Consider the following 25129-nt stretch of genomic DNA (forward strand, 5'->3'; position numbering starts at 1 on the left):
CTCTGTGAAACAAACAAAAACCCAAAAACAAACAAAACAACCTACTGATAAGCCAGAGACTAAAATCTTGCCCCTTACACAATCTTGGTCACACTCCACTGACGCATTTGTGGTTCAGGGTTCCAGTAATTAATCCAGTGGGCTCCTAGTTTGGAGCTGAGCTATTTCCTAAAATACATTAATAACAACTAGAAACATTACTGAACACAAATCACTGATTTGGTTTACTCTGTAACCGAAACAGGACAGAGACCAACTTATTTTACAGTAACTGGAACTGAACACACAGAAATGCTGTGTGTTTTGGTTGAGGAATGACACAGAGGCAACATAATGTGAAGTTAGGGGCACAGGTTTTGAAAGATAGACCTTACTTCAAATAACAGCTCCAGCAAAGACTAGGATCGTAGGTAATTTACTTAATTCTCTGTGGTTCAATTTCTTTAAGTCTAAAGGACAGGGGTCAAGTCACGGTGGTTATAACTAAGGTTTAAGTTTACACCCGAATAGGGAGGAACACATCCCTAAATTCATTCCGAGCTGGATTTAAGTTAAGTCCCATTGTTAGTTGTTCAGCATCAGCATCTACAGTAATTCAGTGAGGGTCTGGCATACTGGAATTACTCAAGTTCTTCTTAGTCCTTATCTGCTTTCCCTGGTTAGAATCAGTTATGGTAAACACAGGCTTCACTTTTGGTGTCTCAAAGGCAGGAGCTGCTGCAACTGGGAAGTTTTTGTTTGGGAGTATGTATGAGCTGCAATTTCCTTCTTTCACTCAAGGCTGTATTTATAAGATTTATCTGTGTTGATTCTTGTAGGAGATTAAGAAGAGAAAGACTTCAAGGATAAACACAAATTTTGGTGTACAGCAATTGAGTGGTCCTGCAGGAAACGCAAGGAAGAGAAGCAATCTGTAGAGGGAATGGAGATAATGTTTTGTGGACACTGGGGTATACAGAGGTAGCAGGAAATTATATTTAACTTACCCTCTCTCCTCCTTTAAGATACTGCTCAAGTAAACACCCTAAAGTAAACACCCTGGCTTGCGGTCACCATCTCTGCAGGAAGAAAGGAGTTGTCACCATTGTAGACAAAAAACGTGATCTGGTTAGAGTGACAATCCTCCCGGTAGGCATGCCTCCGGTTTACACCAGGTAAACCACAAGTCCCTCCATTAATAGGGTCTTTCGGAGTCCATCCTCAGAAGCCCTTCTCTCGTATCCGTGGCCCCCACCTCAGGCCGGGACCACCTCCCGATGCCTCTTGCAGGACCCGACGCAAATTCTGGGTTTCAGGCAACCTTTTTGGAAAGCCGAGCTTCGAAGGTCAACAGCCCTGCCGGGGAGCGCCTACATGGGGACTCAGGGTCCGTAGCTGGACTCCCCGCCCCATGTCCCGCCCCCCCCGGTCTCCGCGACCCAGTGCGCGCGCCTCGACTCCTACCCTCAAGCCCCGCCCCATGCGTCTCCCTTTCCCGGGACGCATGCGCGCGCCCTTACTCCTCCCTCAAGCCCCGCCCCATGCGTCTCCCTTCCCCGGGTCGCTTGTGCGCGCCGTGACTCCTCCCCTCAAGCCCCGCCCCATGCGTCTCCTGATTCCGAGACGCCTGCGCGCGGCGCGACTCTACCGTGAAGTCCGGCTCCGGGCTTCGCCCCGCACCACGTTCCGCCTTGCCCTCGGGACGCACAGCGCGCGGCGACGTTTCCGGCGGGACCCGGACTACCCGCCTCACGGTTGCGCGCCCTTGTCGACCGGTGCAGACCTACGGCAAAGCGGTTCGGTACTTGGGGCTTGTTATTATTCTATACCTTTTTGACTTTTGGGGGTTACATAAGAGGCTTTGCTGCCGCCCACTCTTCGTCCCTCGGATCCAGACAGGAGCGTTAGGCTGCGTCATAGTTAGTTGCCGTTCTAGTCGCGCATTTTGGGCTTTCCTTAAAATAGACTGTGAATCTTGCAGAATCCCTGTACTTTTGAGACAAAGGCTTACAGATGTAGCGTAGTGGTGATTAGTTTCCTGTGGTTTTTATTGCTCCAGCTTCTTGAAAGTCCCAGTAACTCGGTGCGACTTGGAATTAATAACAGGCACAATTCCAAGCACCCGCCCCCCCCCCCGCCCGAAACAGGTATGAATTGCTTTCAAGCTTTAAACCTAATTGGATACCAAATGCATTTATTTGAGAAAGTAGGAGTTATACCCTACTTCGCCAAGAGCGAAGTGTTTCACGTTAATTATGACTTGGGCTTTCCAATATTTTACCCCCTCACCGACCTCAGTCTAACGAGCTATTTGGATGCAAAAGTAAATGCCATTGAAAAGTTTTGCAGATGTTGAGTATTGCAATAATTGAATTCTTTGGGCAAGGGCAGAAAGGGGCAATTAAAATAGTTGAATAAAGGGCCCAGGGGATACTTAAAGTTTCCAATTTAGTAATAAGTTGGTTAGCTGATGAAAAGGTAAACTCATTACCGTACAGAGCTCCTCAGTGAAGTGCATTCAGTTTCCTGTAGGCCTGTGTTACTAGAATGGAGGTTATTACCAAAACGGTTGGTATCTGCTCAGCGTTTACTAGGTGCTAAGCACTTTTACTTATTACCCCTTTTAATTCTCACAGGAGCCCTAGGAAATTTGTACCATTCTTATCCTCATAGTACAGTGAAGGAAACTTAGGCTAATAGAGGTTGGTAGCTTGCCTGTTACTTCTTAGCTACTAAGAGGTGGAGATAGAACTTGGGTCCATTTCCTTCTGACTGCTAGAGAGCGGTGCAATTAATCATCTCTGATCCAGCCCCTCCTCCGCAGGTGCAGGCCTGGTGTACTCTTCTGTCTGGTCAGAGTGAAAAACAATGCAGAGGGACTCTGGCCCACTGTAAGTACAGTGAATGGTAGAGGAATTGCCAGCAACTTCTCAAAACCAGAGCTTCTTTCCTTACCTGGAAAGGGCCCTGAGAGTAGACTGCTGGACAGCACAGGGTATGGGAGGATGGACATGTAGGCCAGGGACCTGGGTTTGAGTCCCAGCTCCATCACCGACTAGGGCAAGTCATCTAACCTCTGGGATTTATGTTCATTTGTACCGTGATAAGACTGTTCTGGAATGATGATGTTTTAGTCCCATCCTGTGATTGTTTTTTTAAATTTTTTAGCCATGGTTGGCACTAATTTCTTGCTCTTTAATTTTCAGAGTACCTTTACATTGGATTGGCTTTGGCTATGCAGCACTGGTTGCTTCTGGTGGGATCATTGGCTATGCAAAAGCAGGTATGGTTTGTAGTGACTTAATCTCCTAAGATTTTCACATTGTTGCTGGTAAGTGAGTCCCCAGGTTCCCCAGAGTGCAATCTTGGTTGAGTCAAGTTTGCTTTAAGCCCTCTAGCTTGAGTGCAGGCTTATTTCAGTCCCGTAGCTGCTCCTGCACTTGCTTTTCCGTTATCTGGTTGACCTAAAAGTCAGGCTTTTTGTCTACTCACTTGTTCTTGGCTTCTTTATCTAAAGCTGCGGGGCAGGGGTGGTAGTAGATTGTTACTATCACTGACTACCACACATTAGCCTTGACCCCAGAGTGTCATCTTTCTGCTTTCTAAGTAGGAAGAAACCTTTTTTCTTTCCATGCTCATTTTTTGAAGTCTCCTCTTTAGACATAGATCTATCAGTAAATGTGCTGTTTCTACCTCCTTTCTAGCCTACATCCCCACCCCAACATACACACACACCCCCCAGGATTCTTATTCTCCATTTTTTTTTTTTTTTTAACTCACTGCCCTTATTTCCCTCTCCTTTGGGGGTTTGCCTGAGTTCCTGCCTATATACAGTTCCAGCCCTTGACAGGTTAGTCAGGCCTGGTTAGGAGCCCTTCTTTTCACCCCAGATAGAAGTATCTGTCTATTAAAAAGGAGAGGATTAATGTGATATTACCTTGCCTTCTCTGTAAAATAGCAACCTCCCCAAAACATTTCCCTACTTGAGAGCTCCTTGGTTAAGAGCTGTGTTGAGAGAAATTTTCTTTGCGGTTTTCCTCTGTGAGAAAAGGAAATCTTATGAATTCTGTTAATAAAATGAGTGTCTGCCATTATAATGCAGAATTCTGTTTGCTTCCCTACAGGTAGTGTCCCGTCACTGGCTGCTGGGCTGCTTTTTGGTAGTTTAGCAGGCCTGGGTGCTTATCAGCTGTCTCAGGATCCGAGGAACATTTGGGTATTTCTAGGTATGTCAACGTCACTGTCTCTCTCCTACAGTTAGGTATCGAGAATGCTCTACCAAAAGGCTCTGGATTGGTGGAATGTGGCAGGTTCTTCACATGAAGACAGTTTTACTACTTCTGTCAAGTGCTAGGGAAGTTTTAAAATGGGGGGTGGGGGGAGTCGTGCTGGCTTCTATTTATTTTCTGTGTACAGAATATGGAAAGGTTTTCATGCCTCATGAGTTTAGATTTAGCCGATGAAATTAATAATAAGCCTGTGTAAGGCAAGTATATGTCTCTTAATCATTATGATTGCCCACTGAAGACCGTATGCTTGAGCATAGGATCACATGTCAGGCTTAGGTTTGCATTTTTCACATTTGAAAATCATTTATTACCCCTTTAGCACTAACCTTTACCTTGACTGACATGAAACATGAGTCTGCAGGGCTGCCGAAGTGTCCTGGGAGCTGCACAGACAGTGAGGAGCGCCGGGAAGGGAAGATTACTACTTATCAGAATGGCTTTGGGTGCATATTTATTGAGCTCCACCCATGTATCAGACGCTGCACTAGGAGGGTGGGCATCTCACTGTCTCCATGAACCCCCAGAGTTGGAAAACCTATAGTTCTGGTCTTTACAAGTGTGGTGGGGAGAACAAGCATGTTAACAGTGGTTTGCACGAGTTGCCGCGGGCTGGGTGGGAGAGGGCAGCAATGGCTGATGTGGGGTGTGCTGTGGAAGGAGGAGTTACCCAGCTCTCAGCTCTGCTTCACAGCTCCCTCACTCAAGTTCCCAAAAGACTTTCAGAGTTCTTTTTTCCCATTTCTGATTCCACTCCTCCACTCTCAGCAAATGACCTCGGTGCCTACTTAAAGAAGAGCAACAGTCATCACATAGGGGCTCCACCATGCCGTGTGCATCCATGCCTTCTGCTGTGCTGTTTCTCTCCTTTCCAGGCTGGTCCCTCCATCCAGGCTTTGGGTCTCTTGTGTCCCTGACCTTCTGGAGTGTTATTCTGCCAAAGATGCCATCTCTTAACTTGGATTCCACCGTGCAGATGGATCCCTCCTGCTCATGTTCACGTGTCCTCTCTCACCCAGTAAAGAAAAAAGGACCTCTTGTTACCCCACTTCCTTCTCCAGCTGCTGTCCTTCTTCCCCTTCGGAATCTTCTCTACAACAATCTGTTATACTGCTTGTTTTTATTTCCTCCCCTTTCACATTCTCCACCCACTTCAGTCTCTGTTTTTCTCTCCTTTGTTCACGGAAATAGCTTTCCCTGATTGTGCCAGTGACCTGGATTTTTCAGAATCCAGTGTGTGTGTGTTTTTTTTTTTTTGAAGATCTGTCTGTTTATTTGAGAGTGGCCGCATGCGCACGCACAGGGGGAGGGGGAGAGGGAGAGAGAATCTCAAGCACACTCCCCGCTAAGCACGGAGGAGCCTGATGTGGGGCTCAATCCCAGGACCCTGAGATCATGACCTGAGTCGAAATCGATTTGGATGCTTAACTGACTGAATTACCCAAGCGCCCTTGCAGTGTACATTTTTTAATCCTCATTCTAGTGGCCTAATAGCTTTCTCAGCATGGCGGACCAATCCATTTTCCACTTTCCTGTTTTCTTTTTTATTTTCTTGTTCTCTTTTGTTGACCCATCTTCCTTTTTGGCCATTAAATGTTGACGTTCTTAAGACCTGCCTTTTTTTTTTTTTTTTTTTAAAGACTTATTTATTAGAGAGCTCGGGTGAGCAGGGGGAGGGGCAGAAGGAGAGGGAGAGAATTCCAAGCGGACTTCCCACCGAGCATGGAGCTTGATGTGGGGCTCAGTCTCACGACCCTGAGATCATGACCTGAGCTGAAATCAAGAGTTGGCTGCTTAATTGACTGAGTCACCCAGATGCCCAAAGACCTGGCTCTTTTTATATTCTTTTTACCCTCTTGCTTGGCTCATTGGAGCCCAGCCCTTAAATTACCATTGAAACAGGTCACTGATTCACAAACGGATTTCTCCTCCAAGCTTTACTCTTCTGTATACAGTTGCGTGCTTGAAATCTTTTATTAGTTGTCTCAAGGCATCTGCCCAGACCTGACCTCTTATCTGCACAACATTGGTCTTCTGGTGTTCTCCATCCATTTGGGTCTTGGTCTCCTCCCCTCCATCTTTATATCTCTTTCACCAGTAAGACCTATTGACACTACCTCCAGCACATGTCCTAGAGTGTCTCCTCTATCTCCAAGGCCACCATTCTTATCGCAGTTATCCCTGTATTTTGCCTGCATTCCTGAGGAAGTCTCTTAATTGGTATCCCTACATGCTCTGGTTTCGCTGCAGTTTGTTTTTCATAGAGCAGCTAGAATTTTTTTTTTTTTAAAGATTTTATTTATTTATTTGACAGAGAGACAGCGAGAGCAGGAACACAAGCAGGGGGGGCAGGAGAGGGAGAAGCAGACTCCTGCTGAGCAGGCAGCCTGATGGGGGGCTCGATCCTGGGACTCCGGGATCATGACCTAAGCCACCCAGGTGCCCCTGTTTAAAGACGTTTTTTGGTGATAGTTTTGTCCTCCAGCCCCTAATGCAGTGCATGGCATATAATAGGTTTTTTTTTTTTTTTTTAAGATTTTATTTATTTAACAGAGAGAGAGACACAGCGAGAGAGGGAACACAAGCAGGGGGAGTGGGAGAGGGAGAAGCAGGCTCCCCATGGAGCAGGGAGCCCGATGCAGGGCTTGATCCCAGGACCCTGGGATCATGACCGGAGCCGAAGGCAGACGCTTAACTACTGAGCCACTCAGGCGCCCCTATAATAGGTATTTTAACAGATGTTGAATAGAAGAGCATACAGCGTAAATATATCAGCAAGGAATAGGAAAAAAAGACTTGCGGCAAATTTGGAGAAAACTGTGGCTGAAGAGTGGTAGGAGGTGAGGCCAGGAAGGCCATTTGGCCCAGACTATGAGGGCCTTATAGTCCAGTATTTGTTCTTAGCCCCATAGAGCGTGGGTGGCCATGGGGAAGGAAATGATAATATGAGATGGGGTCTGGCCCGTGAAAGATGGGTGGGACTTTGGTCCTCCCACATATAAGATGCAGTGATCTTTGATTCTTTTTCTTTTTCCCATCAGCTACATCTGGAACCTTAGCTGGCATTATGGGAATGAGATTCTACCACTCTGGAAAATTTATGCCTGCGGGCTTAATCGCTGGTGCCAGGTATTTTCTTTTCTCTTGCTGTTCTTCACCAGTATGGAGTTTAGTTTCATGTCCCCCAAGACTTTGGACATTCAAAAATTTACTTGTTTTGGTATGCCTGATGCTGGACATCAACTGAAGTGATGTAATTTACACACAAATAGGAAAGGCTGCAAAATGAAGTAAGTGCATTCATGATTTTGCCCTCACATTTGTGGTCTGGTCTGTCCCTGCTCCTGCCTACAGTGGAAGGAGCTTCATGCAAAGCCATGACTGTGGCTCTTTCTGTGACTTTCAGCATGAGTTCCATTTTTCTGAGTTGTGTGGGCACCCTTTATTATTGAACATTTTCCTAAAAGGGAATTTTGATTAAATCCTGCTGTCTAATGAACTTTGGTTATAAAACTCAAACCAGATTATTTTAAAAACGTATTCTGAGGACAGAATTTTTAAACATCTGGAAGAAGATCCCTTACCTGACTTTGATCATAGTTATAATGCTGTCAAGCATAATGCTTTAGAGTCAGCATAGACCAAGGTCAAGAGCAGTGAACTGGGAGGCTGGAAATGTACCATTAACTAGCTCTGTGACCCTGGAGAGACCTTGCTCTTCCCAGCCTTCAGTTTGCTCATCTCTTTGAATTATTGGCTGTTAGATTAGGAACTTCCGATTCATATGTACTATTTTAAGGCAAGTGGGGTACAAAACTGCCCCTTGGCATGTTATTCCTTTGGTACTTCCAGGGATGGGGGTTCACCTGTGCCTGCTCTGCTTTGGCATCTCCTCACCATGTAGTTGTGAGGGACCTGCAGTTTTAGTTTCTTTGAAAAAATAGTCGAGTGCCTGTTCTGTCCTTTACCTGATGTTTTTTGTTTATGTGTTTCTTTTGAACAGTTTGCTGATGGTCGCCAAACTTGGAATTAGTGTGTTGAATAGACCCCATCAATAGTAGTCATGTCCAGCTTGGACTCATGAAGAATTTAAAAACTTCCACTATTTTTAGTGTATTAAGAGAAACGAGTGCAGCATTTCACATATTCTGACATTTTACTTAACAAAACAGAACAAAAATAACATTGAACTTTCCAGAAGAAATCAGTCATTATCATTACAGCCTTAAAGAGGTGGGTGGTATGTAACCCAAGAGCTTCTTATATATTCTCATACAGTTTGATTCTTGTACTCGATGTTCTCTCTTCTTTCTGTATCTATGGGTAAAGTCTCAAGGGGTAAAATGTTAGGTATCAACATTGAGGGCCTTGAAACCCCATGCCCTACTCAGAACAGTGTGAAAAAAGTCTCTTAGGAACTTTAGGATTTCTGTTCTTTGGCTCATCCTAGCGCACAGACCTACTTTGAAATTATGTCAAATGAAATGCCAATGAAAATAAAGTTTACTGTAAGTAATATTTTCTATGGTGTCTTTGTTGCCAGAGCTGTCTAGAATGTAGAATGAGATGTGAATAGCAGGAAGCTATAGGAATGTGAAAAGTGTTCTGTTAATACTTAATAATCACCTATTTTGAATAAGGACCAAGGAAAGTTACTTATGATTTGATTATATATTGCACTGAAGCTTGTTTTAGAAATGATCCCTTAGTGAGGATTTCTAAAATTAGGACTGTGTAACAAAAAAAAAGAAAGGAAAAAAGAAAATGGGTTAACTAGCTAATCTATAAATGTGAAACTAAAAGACCTGTCTGAAACTTGAATTACCAGGTTTGGTCTCTGTACACCTTAACTGGACACTGACACATTTCCACCTCACTTTCTTTTGTTTTCAGCACTGAGCATTAACTCATTATGGTAGTCCTTACTTTAGTTTTCTCCTATTTCAGAAGAAAAAGGATGTTTGCTACTTACTCCTCCCTAACTGGTATCGGTTGGATTTATAGTATAATTCAAGCACTTATTAATCAAATTTATATGTTTTCTTAAACTCTCTGAAAGGAGTCCTGGTTTTCTCATCCTTGTTTTATGTGATGTGGTTTTGACATGTCTGCCAGGGCCCATTCTTAAACGGTAATGCCCAGGGGTGCCTGAGTGGCTCAGTCATTAAGCGTCTGCCTTCGGCTCAGGTCATGATCCCAGAGTCCTGGGATCGAGCCCTGCATCGGGCTCCCTGCTTGGCGGGAAGCCTGCTCTCCTTCTGCCACTCCCCCTGCTTGTGTTCCTGCTCTCACTGTCTCTCTCTGTCAAATAAATAAAATCTTAAAAAAAACAAAACAAAAAAACGGTAATGCCCAGAGCTCTGCACAAGTTAGGTGTGACCAGGGTAGTGTATTCTAGACCATGCATTTCTGTTAATACAGCTGGGATCAAAATCAGATTTTTGGATAGTCTTATCACAGCAATGACTCATTAAACTTTTGGCCTACTGAGACTTCATGTCTTTCTCTTGTACACATTATTAATAATGACTACTCCTAAATAGGAAAGGGTTGGTACTTGATGTCACACACTTACAAATACTTGATTAAATTAAAAATGTTCCATAGTTCCTGGCATAGTCAGTAATTGCCTTTTATCATGTAGTTGCACCAAATTCATGGTTTAAATTATAAGGACAAATCCATTTACAAATAGCTCATTGGTCTGTGGTATGACTTCATGCTCTGGTGAATCACATTATTGTGAACTTCTCAAACGTTAGTCCTGTACAGTCCAAAGGAAAATGGACAAAGAAAGTCAAGTAGGCAGAGCACTGCATTGTCTTTTTGATATTTTAAAAACTGATTTTTATGGAAACGTGTTTGGGGAAAAAAACAACTGGTCATAGTTAGTGTTACAAAGGTCAGAATGCCACAGGTGGCCTGGGTGTTCTCTTGAGCAGTGAAGAGCAGTCTGTATTATCTTTGTTCACAGAGCTAACCTTTTTGCTTTTTTCCCCAAACCCTGCTATGTGAGGGCCAGGTAGAAGTGAACATTAGGGGCGCCTGGGTGGCTCAGTTGTTAAGCGTCTGCCTTCAGCTCAGGTCATGATCCCAGGGTCCTGGGATCGAGGTCCGCATCGGGCTCCCTGCTCCACGGGAAGCCTGCTTCTCCCTCTCCCACTCCCCCTGCTTGTGTTCCCTCTCTTGCTATATCTCTCTCTGTCAAATAAATAAAATGTTAAAAAATATGTATTTAAAAAAAAAAAGTGAACATTAGTTCTGACTTCTTGTTTCCCAGGTGTTTCAATCATATGAACTATAAGAGCAGAGGCAAAGAAAAGGATTAAACAAAAAAGCAATACTCGTATATTAATTGATCAGATACATCTTGGGTTCTAAGCTAGCCTTTCTGTGATCATCTTGACACTTAGGTTGCTTCCATATCTTGGCTATTATAAGTAAGGGTGCAGTGAACATGGGGGTACACATATCTTTTTAGACTGGGGTTTTTTGTGTAAGTACCCAGAAGTGGAATTGCAGGATTATATGGTAGTTCTATTTTTAATTTTTTGAGGGACCTCCATACTGTTTTTCATAGTGGCTGCACGAATTTACATTCTGACCATCAGTGTTCAAGAGTTCTCTTTTTCTCCATCCTTGCCAACACTTATTATTTTTTTTCTTTTTGATACTAGCTATCCTGACCGGTACGATATTTCATTGTGATTTCGATTTGCATTGCCCTGATGATTATTGACATTGAGCATCTTTTCATGTGTCTGTTGGTCATCTGTATGTCTTTGAAAAATGTCTGTTCAAGTTCTGCCTGTTTTTTAATCAGGTTATTTGTTTTGATATTAAGCTGTGTAAGTTTTTTATATATTTTAGATATCAGCACGGTAATCAGATATATGATTTGCTGCAAATATCTTCCTCCATTAGATTGCCTTTTCATTTTGTTGGTTTCCTCTGTGCAAAAAGCTTTTTAGTTTGATGTAATCCCATTTATTTATGTTAGCTTTTGTTGTCCTTGAATAGGAAACTGGTCCAAAAAATATTGCTAAGACTGATGTCAAAGAGCTTACTGCCTAGGTTTTCTTCTAGGAGTCTTATGGTTTCAGGTCTTATGTTTGTCTTTAATCTATCTTGAATTCATTTTTGTATATGGTATAAGATAGTAGTCCAGTTTTGTTTCACATGTAGCTATCCAGTTTTCCCAGCACAATTTTTTGAAGAGACTGTCCACCCATTGTGTATTCTTGCCTCGTTTGTCCTAGATTGAACACATATGTGTGGGTTTGTTTCTGGGCTCTCTATTCCGTTGATTTATGTATTTGTTTTTGTGCCAGTACCATACTGTTTGGGTTACTGTAGCTTTGTGGTATACTTTGAAATCGGGGAACATACCTCTAGCTTTGTTCTTCATTCTCAAGATTGCCTCGGCTGTTTGGGGTCTTTTGTAGTTCCATACAAATTTTAGGATTCTTTGTTCTAGTTCTGTGAAAAATGCATTTGATATTATGATGGGGATTGCATTGAATCTCTAAGATTGCTTTGGGTAGTGAGGACATTTTAACAGTATAATTCTTCCAATCTATGAGCCCAGTATGTTTTTATTTGTTTGTGTCATTTTCAATTTCTTTCATCAGTGTCTCGTAGTTTTCAGACTACAGGTCTTTAGCTTCCTTGGTTTTATTTGTAGATATTTTATTCTTTTTGATGCAGTTGTAAATGGGATTTTTTTTAAGTTTCTTCCTGATAACTTGTTTTTAGTGTGTAAAAAGCACAGCTGATTTTTGTGTGTTAATTTAGTATCCAGCAACTTAACTGAAATTCATTTGTTAGTTCTGATAGTTTTTTGGTGGAGTCTTCAGGGTTTTCAATGTATATTACCATGTCATCTGCAACTAGTGATAGTTTTACTTCTTCCTTTCCAATTTGGATGCCTTTTATTTCTTTTTGCCTAATGGCTGTGGCTAGGACTTGCAGTACTATGTTGAATAAAAATGGTGATTAAAGGAAAAAAAAATGGTGAGAGTGGGTCTTCTTGTCTTATTTCTCGTCTTAGAGGAAAAGCTTTTAGCTTTTTGCTGTTGAACATGGTGTTAGCTGTGGGTTGTCATATATAGACTTTATTATGTTGAGGTGTGTTCCTTCTGTACCCACTTTGTTGAGAGTTTTTATCATGAGTGGATGTTGAATTTTGTCAGATGGTTTTTCTGCATCTATTGAGATGATTATATGATTTTTATCCTTTGTTTTGTTAATGTGTATCATGTTGATTGAAGATGTTGAAACCATTCTTGCATCCCTGGCACAAATTGTATTTGATCATTGTGTATGATCCTTTGTATTACTGAATTCAGTTTGCTGATATTTTTTTGAGGATTTTTTTCATCCTTGTTCATCAGGGCTGTTAGCCTACAATTTTCTTTTTTTGTAATGTCTTTGATTTAAGTAATAGGGTAATGCTGGCCTCATAAAATGAGTTTGGAAATGTTCCTTCCTCTTAAATGTTTTGGAATAATTTGAGAAGGATACTTACTGACTCTTCTTTAAATGTTTGGTAGGATTTATCTGTGAAGGTTTCTGGTCCTGGACTTTTGTTTTGGGTGGTTTTTTAAATGTTTTGATTTCATTATTTGTAATTGGTCTATTCATATTTTCTGTTTCTTCATTATCGGTCTTGGGAGGTTGTGTGTTTCTGGGAATTTATCCATTTCTTCTAGGCTTTCCAGTTTGTTAGTGTATAATTGTAGCACTCTCTTATGATCCTTTATATTTCTGTAGTGTCAGTTTAACTTCTCTTCCAGTTCTGATTTTATTTATTTGGTCTCTCTCTCATCTTTTCTTGATGAATCTGGAGGTTTATCAATTTTGTTTGTCTTTTCAGAGAACCAGCTTTTAGTTTCATAATTCTTTTTTCTTCCCCCTCCCCTCCCCTCCCCTTCCTTTCTTCCCTCCCTTCCTCCCTCCCTAGATCATTTATTTCTATTCTGACCTTTATTATTTCCCTCCTTCTACTAACTTTGGGCTTTTTTGTTGTTTTTCTAGTTTCTTTAGGTGTAAAGTTAGATTGAGATTTTTCTTGTTTCTTGCTTATTGCTATAAACTTTTCTTTTAAAACTGCTTTTACTGTGTCCCATAGATTTTGAAAAGTCTTGTTTCAATTTTCATTTGTCTTAAGGTATTTTTTTATTTTTCTCTTTTTTTGTTGACCAATTGGTTGCTTAGTAGCATATAATATTTAGTCTCCATGTGTTGTGGGGTTTTTTTCAGTTTTACTTTTGTAATTGATTTCTAGCTTCATACTGTTGTGCTTGGAAAAGATGTTTTATATGATTTAAGTCTTCTTAAATTTATTGAGACTTGTTTTGTGGCCTAATGTGATCCTATTGTGATCCTGGAGAATGTTTAATGTGTACTTGAAAAGAATGTGTATTCTGCAGTTTAGAGATTAAATGTTCTGTGTATATCTAATAAGTCTATCTGGTTTGATCTGTCATTTAAGGACAGTGTTTCCTTATTGACTTTTTTGTCTTCCTAATCTGTCCATTAATGTAAGTGGGGTATTAAAGTCTCCCATTATTACTGTATTGTCAATTTCCATCTTTATGTCTGTTAATATTTGCTTTATGTATTTAGGTACTCCTCTGTTAGGAATGTAAATATTTGCAAATGTTCTATCCTCTTCTTGGAGTGACCCTTTTATCATTATGTAATAATGCCTTTGTCTTCTGTTGCAGTCTTCATTTTAAAAGTTTTGTCTGATGAGTATTGCTACTCTAGCTTTTTGTTTCCATTTGCATGGAATATCTTTTTCCATCTCTTCACACTTTCAGTCTGCATGTGTCTTTTAGATCTGAAGTGAGTCTCTTGTAGACAGCATATAGACGGATCTTGTTTTTTGTTTTGTTTTGTTTTTTCAAAGATTTTATTTATTTATTTGAGAGAGAGAGAATGAGAGATAGAGAGCACGAGAGGGAAGAGGGTCAGAGGGAGAAGCGGACTCCCCGCCGAGCAGGGAGCCCAATGTGGGACTCGATCCTGGGACTCCAGGATCATGACCTGAGCCGAAGGCAGTCGCTTAACCAACTGAGCCACCCAGGTGCCCCGGATCTTGTTTTTTTATCCATTCAGCCACCCTGTGTGTTTTGATTGGAGCATTAAGGCCAATTAAAGTAACTGAAAATAATTATTGATACATACTTACTACCATTTTGTACATTGTTTTCTGGTTGTTTAGTTTTGTTTTTAATATTTTAATATCTTAGTCATTTAGTTACTTGTATTTCTATTAAGATTGTTGTGTAGAATATTTTATACTTTTGTTATGATGAATGGGAACTTTTTCATATGTATTTTTAAATTAGGTGGCAATCTGAACAAAATGAATTGACACTAATGTAAGTGCTTTTTGACTCACTCGAGCATATTATGTACCTTAGGTTTTTATTAGCTACCATTTATTTAGTCCTGTGACTTTATGTTAAAGTTAGAAATACTAATATATTTGCTGTTACTGACAAGACCAACATTGTTCTAGAGACAGCAGACAAAACAATAAAACATGAGAAATAAATAAGGTATAAATACTGGAAAAAGAAAAAAAAATTAAACATTTTAAACAGTTAATATATTTGTCTATCTCGAAAATCCAAGACAAGTAACCAAAACCATACTGAACTAATGAGAAAGTTCTATAAAGCAGCAAGAAAGAATATTACTAAAATCCAGTAGCTTTCTATTAACAGTCATACTTAATTCTCTTCCATACTGTTGCCAGTACCCAAGTCTAAGCCTCACCATCTTTTAATCTTCTAATAGGACTCCTTGTATTCATCATTTGGCTCAACAATTCTTTCTCTACCCAGCAGGTAGAGGCATACTTCAAGTATATTTTGACTCCTACACTTAAAACCATTCCGTTGTCTCTCAACATTTAGATTTCTTCTTTAATCTCCCTAATGTCCTGTTCTTTTTCTTAGCCCCATCATAGTTTGCCAGTGTACAATTTCATGTGTGTTTATTTAATGTCTGCCTCCAGAATATATGTTCTATGAGGTCAGGGAAAACGACTGTTTTGTCACTGCCATATATACTATACTTAGTACTTAGTGTAGGCACTTAATAAATATTTGCTGAATTTATAGATTGATCAAATCTACTTATTAAAAAATACACTTTTTAGGACCGTTTTGAGAAGACAGTACAGAGTTGCCACATACCCCACACCTAGTTTTCCCTATTATTAATATCTTAGGTTAGCATGAAATATTTCTTAGAACTTATGAGTCAATATTGGTTAATTAAAGTCCATATTTTATTCAGATTTTCTAAGTTTTTAAAAACTAATATTTTTCTATTCCAAGATCTCACCTAGGATCCCACATTACATTTAGTTGTCATGTCTCTTTAAGCTCCTCTTGGCTATGACTGTTTCTCCGATTTGCCTTGTTTTCAATGACTCTGATGATTTTGAGGAGTATTGACCAAGTGTTTTGTAGAATGCTTTTCTGTTAGAATTTGTCTTGTGTTTTCCTTATGGTTAGAATGGAGTTATGAAATTTTAGGAGGAAGACCACAGAGGTAAAGTGCTGTTTTCATCACATAATATTAAGGTCACATATATGAACGTGGTATTATTGTTGATGTTGACCTTAATCATCTGGCTTGAGGTAGTATTCAGTCAGGCTTCTCCACTGTGAAGTTATTCCTTTTTCCCCCTTCCCATAGTGTATTCTTTGAAAGGAAGTCACTGTGCACATTCTGTATTTAAGGACTGGGGAGTTGTGTTCTTCCTCCTTGAGGGCAGAGTATATCTACATAAATTATTTGGGATTCTGCATGGGAGATTTGTCTCTTTTCCCCTACTTACTCATTCACTTACGTATATCAGTATGGACTCCAGGATATGTATTACCCACTTTGGGCTATAATACAATTACTTCTTTATTAATTTTCTTTCTCAAATTGTTGCAGTTTTGGCCATTAGGAGCTCTTTCATTTAGCTCCTGTGTCTCTTTGACCTAGCCCATCAATGTGGGCTGCTTTTGCTTGTTGGCTTTTGCTTTGGGCTTTTTTTTTTTTTATACTTTGTTACTTTCTAGCACTCTAAGAGCTCCAGTATCAGCTTGTGTATTTCATGCTCAGTCCTAGAATCAGCCATCTCTCCGGAAAGCCCTGGTTTCTTTTACTGGACAATGGTATTAGAAATCAAGATCTGGATGCTAGATATGCTTATTGCTACTGGGGTGAGCAGCTTTATTCATAATTGCCCAGACTTGAAAACAAGATATTCTTTAGTAGGTGAATGGATAAATGAACTGTGTTGCATATATACAATGAAATATTAGCAATAAACAGACATGAGCTATTGTGCTAAGAAAAGACATGGAAGAAACTTAAAATGCATCTTGGTAAGTGAAAGAAGCTGGTATGTGATTCCAGCTACATGACATTCTGGAACCTGAGCACGGTGGTGATGATGAAAAGATTGGCGGTTGCCAGAGGTTTGGGGGCGGGAGAGAAGGATAAATGGGTAGAATACAGGATTTTTAGGGCAGTGAAACTAATCTCTAGGATACTGTAATGGTGGATACATGCCCTTATGTATTTTGTTAAACCCACAGAATAAACAACACAAAGCATGAACCCTAATGTGTAAACTATGGACTAAAGTTGTATTGATACTGGCTCATCAGTTACAGCAAGTATCCTACTCTAGTGCAAGATGTTAATAATAGGGAAAATTGGGGAAGGGGTCTGAAGAGGGGTATATGGAAACTCTGTACTTTTCCAGTGAATTTTCCCATAAACCTAAAACTGCTAGAAAAACAAAAGTCTATAATGAAAACGACAAATAGCCCTCAGTATAAATATAAAGTTTAAAAGTATAAAACACACCAATTAACCATATTTATTTTAATATCTGTTGAGAAGTATAAAAGCTTCCTAGCAACACAAAATAATTTTTTAGCTTTAAGACATTAATGAAAACTGTACAAATATATATAACTATTACCATCAACATAAATAACTTCAGATTTTAAAATTTTTCAACAAGGTGAGCTGAATTTTCTATACAAAAATACCATATTACTATCATTTTATGGTGTCTTTGGATAATGTCCACAAGATACAAGATGTCCACCAATTACGTTAGCATTTGTTACAAAGTCAGAAAATACATAAAAATAGCAGTTGATAACATTATTATTCTTTGAAAAAGAATATATGGTACTAATGTCCAGTCCATAAAGTGGCAGGTTTAAATAGAGTAGTCCCAAGTTCAAAATGTCAAAATATTTTAAGTACCAGTTTAGAAATTAAAACAAAAGAAATTGTACTAAGTGAAATCACTGCTATAGCAACTGAATGCATTTGCTCTTCAGAGTAAATGTCAAGGTCAGAGCCAGGTCAGTGATCTGCAGCAGCAAGAGTTTGCTTTGGGGGACAAGCTGGCATGCCTCATTTTTGTGTCTAGTAGGAACATGGAAGCAAAGTATTCTGGAAGTCTGATGAACACATGTCACAGTTTCAAGATCTTTCTTAATGATGTGAAGATGAGAGAACCTTGACTTGGTTGATTTAGGAGTCTTCAGGCCATTGGGTTTGACAGTCACCATGAATTCACGGGAGTTATGTTGGTCAAAATCAAACAACAGACTCTCCACTAAAATTGGGTGACATAATATTGAGATCTTTATGTTAAATTTATTCCTAAGAAAGATATCCTGCTTAAGATGGAATTACCGTCGCTTCCATAATTTCAAAGTAGAAAAGCATATGACACATGAGCATCTTTTGCCATTGCCAAACTGGTAGGGTAGAGCCTTAGCCAAATAAGAACTGTAACTGACAGCTGACAGAAGTCTGCCTAATTGCTATAAAAAACAAACCTTTGAGGCCAACTGATGAAATGTTAAATTAATTTTGCAAATAACAGATGAAAACTAAAACACTCTTAAAACACTTTCTGAAGGCCTTTTTAAAAAAAGATTCTTATCATACTTAGTAACTTAATTTGTAGATCAAATACTTGATACTTTGGCAAATAATTTATTCAAAACTTTGTAAAGTCCTACCCATATATCAGCACTGTGGGCAATTGATGCTAAGAAAATGCATTTCATTTCTAGAAAAGAAAATAGGGGATGGTTTTTGCTCTTCAGAGTACCTACTACTGCATATTTCTTCCAGAACTCAGTAGAAATAGACATCTGTAGACATTTTCCAGGGTCAGGGGACTTGCATGGATTCCATGGAGCAATGCTGTGGGGCTTCACATGAGACTCCTACCGGTGGCCGCCGTACTTGGCCACCCAGTCTGTCCTTCCATGCACCGAATGAACTGGCTGTGCACGGTTCATGATGTTTAGATTCTTGGCTGTAGGTTTGTAAGTAGGTCCTGAAAACTGACCCCGACCAGGTTTTGTGTTCCAGGTATACTCTGGAAGAAATGAGAATTGGAAGTTAGAATTTTATTCATTTGATTATCATTTAAAATCAAGCAATTTATCTTTTTATTTTATGGGGAAGTCTAGAGTTTATCTTTAAAAGATCAGTGGTTTCCAAGATTTTTTTTTAAATATTAAAACTAAAAATTCATGTTGATACAGAATTCTCAGTAGCTTAAGAGCCAATATTTCTGGTTTACAGTTCTGATACTGCTACTGTTTCTTTTTTGGACTCACTCAAATGCCTTTAACACATTTAGGTAGGCAACATCGACCAGGGTGACCAAGAAAATTCTTGGTTCAGGTTCAACAGGCAATTCCCACAGTGTCAGTGACTGTAAAATCACACAGTGGTTACATCTGACTAATATTCAACCCACTACAGAAAATTTATTTGTAATTATGAATCATATTAAAAGTCTTCGGCTTTATGGAGCTGCACGGATGGGATCCCATCATAGATTTCTTACATGAAAATGGGGTTTCTCGAGGCAGGAAACTTCATTATTTTAATTGGGAAAATGATGGGTGAAAACAATTCCTTTAAAAGGTGAGCCATTCCTAAGATCCCAAACTTTTTCATCATAAGGTTTGTTTTATTCATACATTTGGCTGATTAAATATTTGTGAAATTTTAATTTGTTAAAAATTTTTGTTATCTGAACAATTTACAAGCCAAACTTGCTTAAACATCTCAAATGACAAAGCAGTAAATCATTTTACAGAGAACTTCCATCTCTTCTCCATTCCTTCCCTCACTCGCCCGCACTTCACATTTACAGCTGATTATCAGGTATTCTCTCTCAAGAGGGATGTTTGATCTTTCCATTTGAGATTTAAGTATCCTTTCACACTGGTGGCTGTCACTCTTGGATTAAACTCAAGTTTCAATTTTGAAATGAGTCTAACCATTTTGTACACCTAGCACTATACTGTATTCACTTGTGTGGTTTCCCTGGGTTTTTTGTTGTTGTTGTTTTTTATATATATAATTTCTCTGTAAAACTGGGAGCGGAGGGGAAATTATAGGAGCAGTGTGGGTCCAGTGTGCTGCTGACCTCAGCTTAATGGGAACATAGCATTAAGTGAGGAACTGCCCTGGGGACAGTCACCCTGTCCTGTGCTTTCACTTTTACCAGGTTTACAATTCTCCAGGTTAAAGCCAATAAAAAGCTACCTAATGAGGCAGGGACAGAGTGTTCAGAAGAGCCAGTCAGCCCTTAACTGTTAAGGAAAAACTGGTTAAACCGCTAACCAAGTTTTCCAGGAATGGCCCTTTAGTTCTAACCCACGGGAGTGTAGAAAAGCACCAGCGTGTTAAATTTGTGAACCCGCGGGGCGCCTGGGTGGCTCAGATGGTTAAGCGTCTGCCTTCGGCTCAGGTCATGATCCCAGGGTCCTGGGATCGAATCCCGCATCGGGCTCCTTGGGAGCCTGCTTCTCCCTCTGCTTCTCTCTCTCTCTCTCTCTCTCTGTCTCTCATGAATAAATAAATAAAATCTTAAAAAAAAAAAAAAAACAAGTTAAAAAAAAAAAATTTGTGAACCCGCACCTGAGGTCTGCAGGCCAGAATGGTACCTGGCGGAGGAGAGCTCATGTGGGAGGGTGAGAGGGGGGGAGGTGGGAGAGGCCATAAGCCCTGGGGATGCAGAGAACCCCTTCAGCTAATAGGGTGAGGCCCTTGGGGTACAAAATGAGGGATTTGGGGAGTAATAGCTTTTCTCCAGGTCATGACATAGATCCGTCAAGTCCTAAATACATTTGAGGGAAACCTTGTCCAGGCAAATACTTTTAAAACCTTCTTTGAAGAGGGAATCATTTTGCCAAGAAGGGTATAGTGCTGACATTTAGGATTCCTGTCTGAGAGATAATAGTTTTCGGTTTCAAGCACCGTTGGTGAAGAACTTAGTAGCCGACAAAGAAGCTGAGATCTTGTGGCAGGGCAAGAAATGCTTTTGTGTCCAAGCCAGACCAGGCCCCCGACTTCCTGACCATGGGGCGGATAGCCCTCTAAGATTTGCTGTGCATTTATTTTAAGAGCCACATGTGTCCTATCGGGGGCATTTAACTTCTTGTAGAAAATGTTTGCTAAAGGAAAGATGTTTGCCTTTGGTTAAGAATTTAATCAGTGCCACCACTGTGTCACTTTTAGCAAGAAATAAAACCTCTGTAAAACAGAGATGATAATAGTACCTTCTGTAGTCGAGCTCATGAATGTAGCGCGCTGAGATCAGGGCCCTCCCTGCCCTTGTAAAGGGTGGCTGTCTAGGAGAGAAGTCCCTCCTCAAAGTCCTTGTTACCATCAGAGCAAGGGGAGAAGGAGGTGTTAGGAAGTCTGGGATGAGAGATTACATGGGAAAGCTGGAAGAAATAAATTTGATTTTTTTCTCAAAATGTAAGGGTAAGGACAAGGAGGGGCAGAGAGGGAGGCAGGCTACAAGAGAAGGGGAGATAGTTGAGTAAATACGGTAGTGACCTGGTTTTATTTTCTTGTGGGAAACTGCCACACAAGTGGGAGTCCTGGAAGACACATCTCTTACAGAACAGTGTTTTCCTAAGGATTTGCATTGACTTGAGAATGATTAATATTTACTTCTTTTTTTTACCTTTCCTCCTATCACCATCTGTTGGAAAATCTGATGAGCAGGGTAAATGAAGAGATGAAAAGTTATGAGAAAGCATTTACCAAAAAAATGTAAACAGGACTATGCATGCTAATCTGACAGAATACTTAATATGTAAAGGTCTTCAATATCTTACAAAAATAGTTTTAAAAATACCCACTTTAACTTTGTCAGAGCAGGTACTCAGATAACAAAATAATTTGAAACATTATGATTTTCCACTTTTATTTTAAAAATTGCTCCTGAGCCATGGCTGGTGACTTACTGTAAGGCTGGATTAAAATACCCAAGGCTTAAAAAAAAAAAAATCATTGCTGTATATCAAGTGTTCACTTATATATTTTGTTTCAGCAGAGGAATAAGGAAGCAATTCTTTTCACAGATAAGGTAACTGAGTACTACTTACCAGTTCTACTCTGTGGTAAGAGATCGTAAATTATAGAAGTCCAGTGCTTTTTACAGTTTTAGCTCCAACAGTGTGAACTTTAAAAACTGGCAGCTCAGATCAGGAGTTTTAAGTTGGCCTCCTGGCTAGGACATGTTGCAAGATTACTTTTCGAATGAACTTTGATATTACACTACAGCTTTGTATCTTACCAAACTTCTAGCTGCCTTAGCCTTTAATTTTAGGTGCTTTCATGAGGACCTCTAGATTAGAATAATTTCTAGAACGTTCATAGCCAGATCTAGTCAAGCTCAAGTACAGAATCATGACCCTGATTTTCAAGAGCACATCCCTGAACATGGCTGTCATGCCACCAACCGCAGAGGAAGCACCCTGACTGGTCATCGCTGGAGGGCGGAGGAATCAGCCCTTCACACCTACTACTGTTGCAAAGCAAGCGCAGGGTGTTTGGAAGTCCCACCACCATTCAGTTCAATGCAAGGGAACTGCAGAGGGACTGCCTGTGAAATGGCACATGGACAGTGTCTCAGCATTTATTAACCTTGCCCTCTGTGCTAGGTGGGAAGCTCTGAAGAATGCCATCTTCCATCTTGCTGGCTAGCACGGCATGGTCCTTGGAATTACACAGACACGGTTGCTCTCCCAGCCACACCATTTACCAGCTGTGTGACCCTAACTAAACCACTTCATGTCCGTTTCCTCCTCCGTAGAAGGGCTACCTTATCCAGTCCTGTGAAGATTAAACGGCGTAACACGTGCCTGGCAGAGAGGAACCACTTAACTGGAGGTAGCTCTTACGACAGACCCTCAAACCATATCTTCAGAAGAAGAAAGGACATTTTGCCAAAAATGATTAGAACTGTGTTAATAAGGTGAGACTAATTTAAAAGTCTTCACTTGGGGAAAGTGATGGTGTAACTTAGAAAGAGCTCCTTTCCGATCAGAAATCTCAAAAACTATAGTCCTTACCTGAGGTGGTTGCACCGAGCGGCGCGAAGTGTATCCTCTGGCCAGCTGACCCCACTTCTTTTTTGAGAAAGGAAGGAATATATCCTGACTGGTTGTAAGTAGCATAACTTCCAAGATTTCCTAGTGAGGTATCATAAAGTTGCATAGTCAGAAGGTGAATATTTTAAAGCACCACAGAGTAACAAATACTACACCCCTCCTAATTCTAGATTCTGTTTTTCGAGTATCGACTCTATTTCAAGTGCTGTATTATAGCTTTATGGATAATCCTGTTCAGGCCATATAACAACCCTTTTAGATGCCTGTTTTATCCACACCTTGTGGCTCTTAGAAACGGTAAGTGACCAAGCTAGAACGTGAACCTAAAGCTGTTTGCCCTGAACATGCCAGGTTTTCTTTATGACTCCCACTCTTAACCTAAGTGTGTTCCCTGCCAGGAAGCCCCCATCCCTGCAGTGCTCTGTGTGCTTTTCTTCATTCTGTAAAATCACTATAGTAACTGCACCTGTTCTCATGGGGTTGCTGTAGAGATTTAATGGAATGCATGCAAGTACTTAGCATAGACTCTGGTGTTCAGTAAATGTCAGCTCTCATCATCCTCATCCTCATTCACTGTTAGTGAATGATCAACCTGCGGACACTAGAGTGATGGGCTAAAGGGGGAAAATCTAAAGGCAGAAGACGGGAGGTCATTGCTAGAGCTGAAAAGAGAGTATGAGAGTCTGAACTAAGGGAGTCACGGAGGTAATGGAGAAGAGAACTGAGTGGGTGTATGGGGTAGGAGTGGTAGGGAAAGAGGAATATAAACTCCTCAGTTTGTATCTTAGGTGACTAAGAACAGCAACTGGTTTGTTGGAAAGACATGGTACCTGTGGGATATTGGAGTTGTAGTGGTAGAGCCGGCCTGGAGATAGGGAATTAGCAAGGTATGGCGGTTATGGGGCTAGGGGCTTGGAGGAGCCAGCTCAGAGAGATGGTGGGGTGCGCAAAGATCCAGAACAGAGGCCCAGGGAACACCAGCATTCAGGGAAGGAAGAAAAGGACCCCATGGAGGAGAGGGAATAGAGAGGGTAGATGACAGGAGCAGGGTCTGAACATCCAGGAGAACACAGTGTGTGAAGAAAGAAGGAAAACCAAAGGAGGCAGAGATCTGATGGGATTAGCATGGCTGTGGGATCTAGCCACGAGATCCTGGCAGGACCTGGCAGGAGCGGTTTCTGTGGCCTGAGGCCAGCTGAGGACAGAGCACAGTGCATTGAGGAGCAAACTGGAAATAGGAAAAGGAATATAATTTCTTTCAAGGAGCCTCGCTGTGCAGGAAAGGAGACACGTTAGTCAGCAAGGAGTTGGAACAGGGCTCTGATCATGAGGGTGGTTTCGAAGAACTGCTTGTTTGGCAGCTGTGACTGAAGCAGTTCTTACAGTGTTACTGGTTCACAAGTCTGGCCTCTGAACTTCTTGTCCCTGATGTCTGTCACAGCGCTGTGCACAGAAGGCTCCCAGTAAGTGTGTGCTCTTGAACCAACAAATGTCAAACAGCAGTGTCATCACAGAAGTGAGACTTTATACAGTGAACACATCAGTTGGTACAGTTTTTAACACTATCGAATTCTGCATAAGCACAGCTGCCTAATTTGACCTTTCTTTTAGCTCCGAGTACCCATTTCTAAATCACTAATCAGCCCTTTACGTCAAAAGATTTTTGAAAGGAAGTTCATGCAGTGATCACATTCAATGGCAGCGTCAGAACATTGCTCTAGCTCTCCTCCTCCTCAGAGCAGACGCTACGTGCTTACTGTGACAGAAGTCCTAGGGATGATTATATAACAATACCTTGGTAAATATCATGTCCTCCATTTTGTAGATGGGGAAACTTGACTTAGGGAGCCTAACCGACTTGTCCACAATCACAAGGTTACTGAGTGACAGAATGGGGAATGGAGAGATGTCAGATTCTAAAAGCCATGTGCTGAGCAGTTAATAGGCTGCAGGGAGAAAGTTGCTAAGGATAAATGCACAGAAAATGCATTATTTTGGCTTATTATTTTTGAAGTGCCTTGTGAGCTGTGAATTTTTAGGCTGGAACCAATAGTTAGTACTGTTTAAACCAGCAACAGTGAAACGCTAGGAAATCCATCATCTCTGTTAACCTGGTTAAATTTTAAATGATTGTTAATACATAAGAAATGAGTTTCAGAACTTTAAAAACGGTTTTCCAGGAATACTGATTACAAAATTAGAAAATATTCTTTTAATTCTTATTCTCAGTAGATTTGCTTCATTTATATAAATTGTCAATACTGACTTAAGAAGACGAGCCTAGAGCTTTTTGAGAGCAAGTTTGTCTTAGAATCCCAACTACTGAAGAAAGGTGTTCTTGATGTCGTGGAATGCTTCTCTATCTCCCAGCCCTGGTCTGACTTC

General features: G+C 40.7%; 2 protein-coding genes across 8 annotated transcripts in view; one reads left to right on the plus strand and one right to left on the minus strand.

Moving 5' to 3' along the window:
• The first annotated feature begins 1581 nt into the window (after positions 1-1581).
• LOC113927637 (transmembrane protein 14C) lies at positions 1582-8781 on the plus strand. Of its 4 annotated transcripts, none has more exons than XM_027603623.1 (6): positions 1609-1780; positions 2790-2870; positions 3186-3262; positions 4104-4205; positions 7307-7394; positions 8269-8781. In XM_027603623.1, exons 2-6 carry the CDS (start codon positions 2848-2850, stop codon positions 8321-8323), a joined length of 345 nt encoding a protein of 114 aa, XP_027459424.1. In that variant the 5' UTR covers positions 1609-1780; positions 2790-2847; the 3' UTR covers positions 8324-8781. The 4 variants fall into 4 exon arrangements, with proteins under 4 accessions (XP_027459426.1, XP_027459424.1, XP_027459425.1 ...); XM_027603624.1 differs by having other exon boundaries at positions 1609-1775; positions 2804-2870; XM_027603621.1 differs by having other exon boundaries at positions 1611-1780; positions 2804-2870.
• Positions 8782-16785: 8004 nt separating this feature from the next.
• The window catches only part of MAK (male germ cell associated kinase), a 59428-nt gene continuing 51084 nt past the window's right edge, over positions 16786-25129 (minus strand). For 2 of the 4 annotated variants that reach the window (XM_027603178.2, XM_027603177.2), the window contains exons 13-14: positions 22706-22825; positions 16787-18699 (exon numbers count right to left, since the gene is read on the minus strand). In XM_027603178.2, the coding sequence (XP_027458979.1) occupies positions 18545-18699; positions 22706-22825 (275 nt within the window). In that variant the 3' untranslated portion in view covers positions 16787-18544. Of the gene's footprint in view, positions 18700-20899; positions 21068-22705; positions 22826-25129 lie in introns of all 4 variants that reach the window. The other 2 variants (XR_003521604.2, XM_027603179.2) reach the window with 2 other exon arrangements.

This window comes from Zalophus californianus, chromosome 7, assembly GCF_009762305.2.
Source record: "Zalophus californianus isolate mZalCal1 chromosome 7, mZalCal1.pri.v2, whole genome shotgun sequence".
NCBI classification, from domain to species: Eukaryota; Metazoa; Chordata; class Mammalia; order Carnivora; family Otariidae; genus Zalophus; species Zalophus californianus.

Coding starts and splice junctions, on each gene's coding strand:
- LOC113927637 (XM_027603623.1), top strand. CDS start 2,848: ATGCAGAGGGACTCTGGCCCACT. Junction 2,871..3,185: donor CAGAGGGACTCTGGCCCACT/GTAAGTACAGTG, acceptor TTTAATTTTCAG/AGTACCTTTACATTGGATTG. Junction 4,206..7,306: donor GAACATTTGGGTATTTCTAG/GTATGTCAACGT, acceptor TTTTCCCATCAG/CTACATCTGGAACCTTAGCT.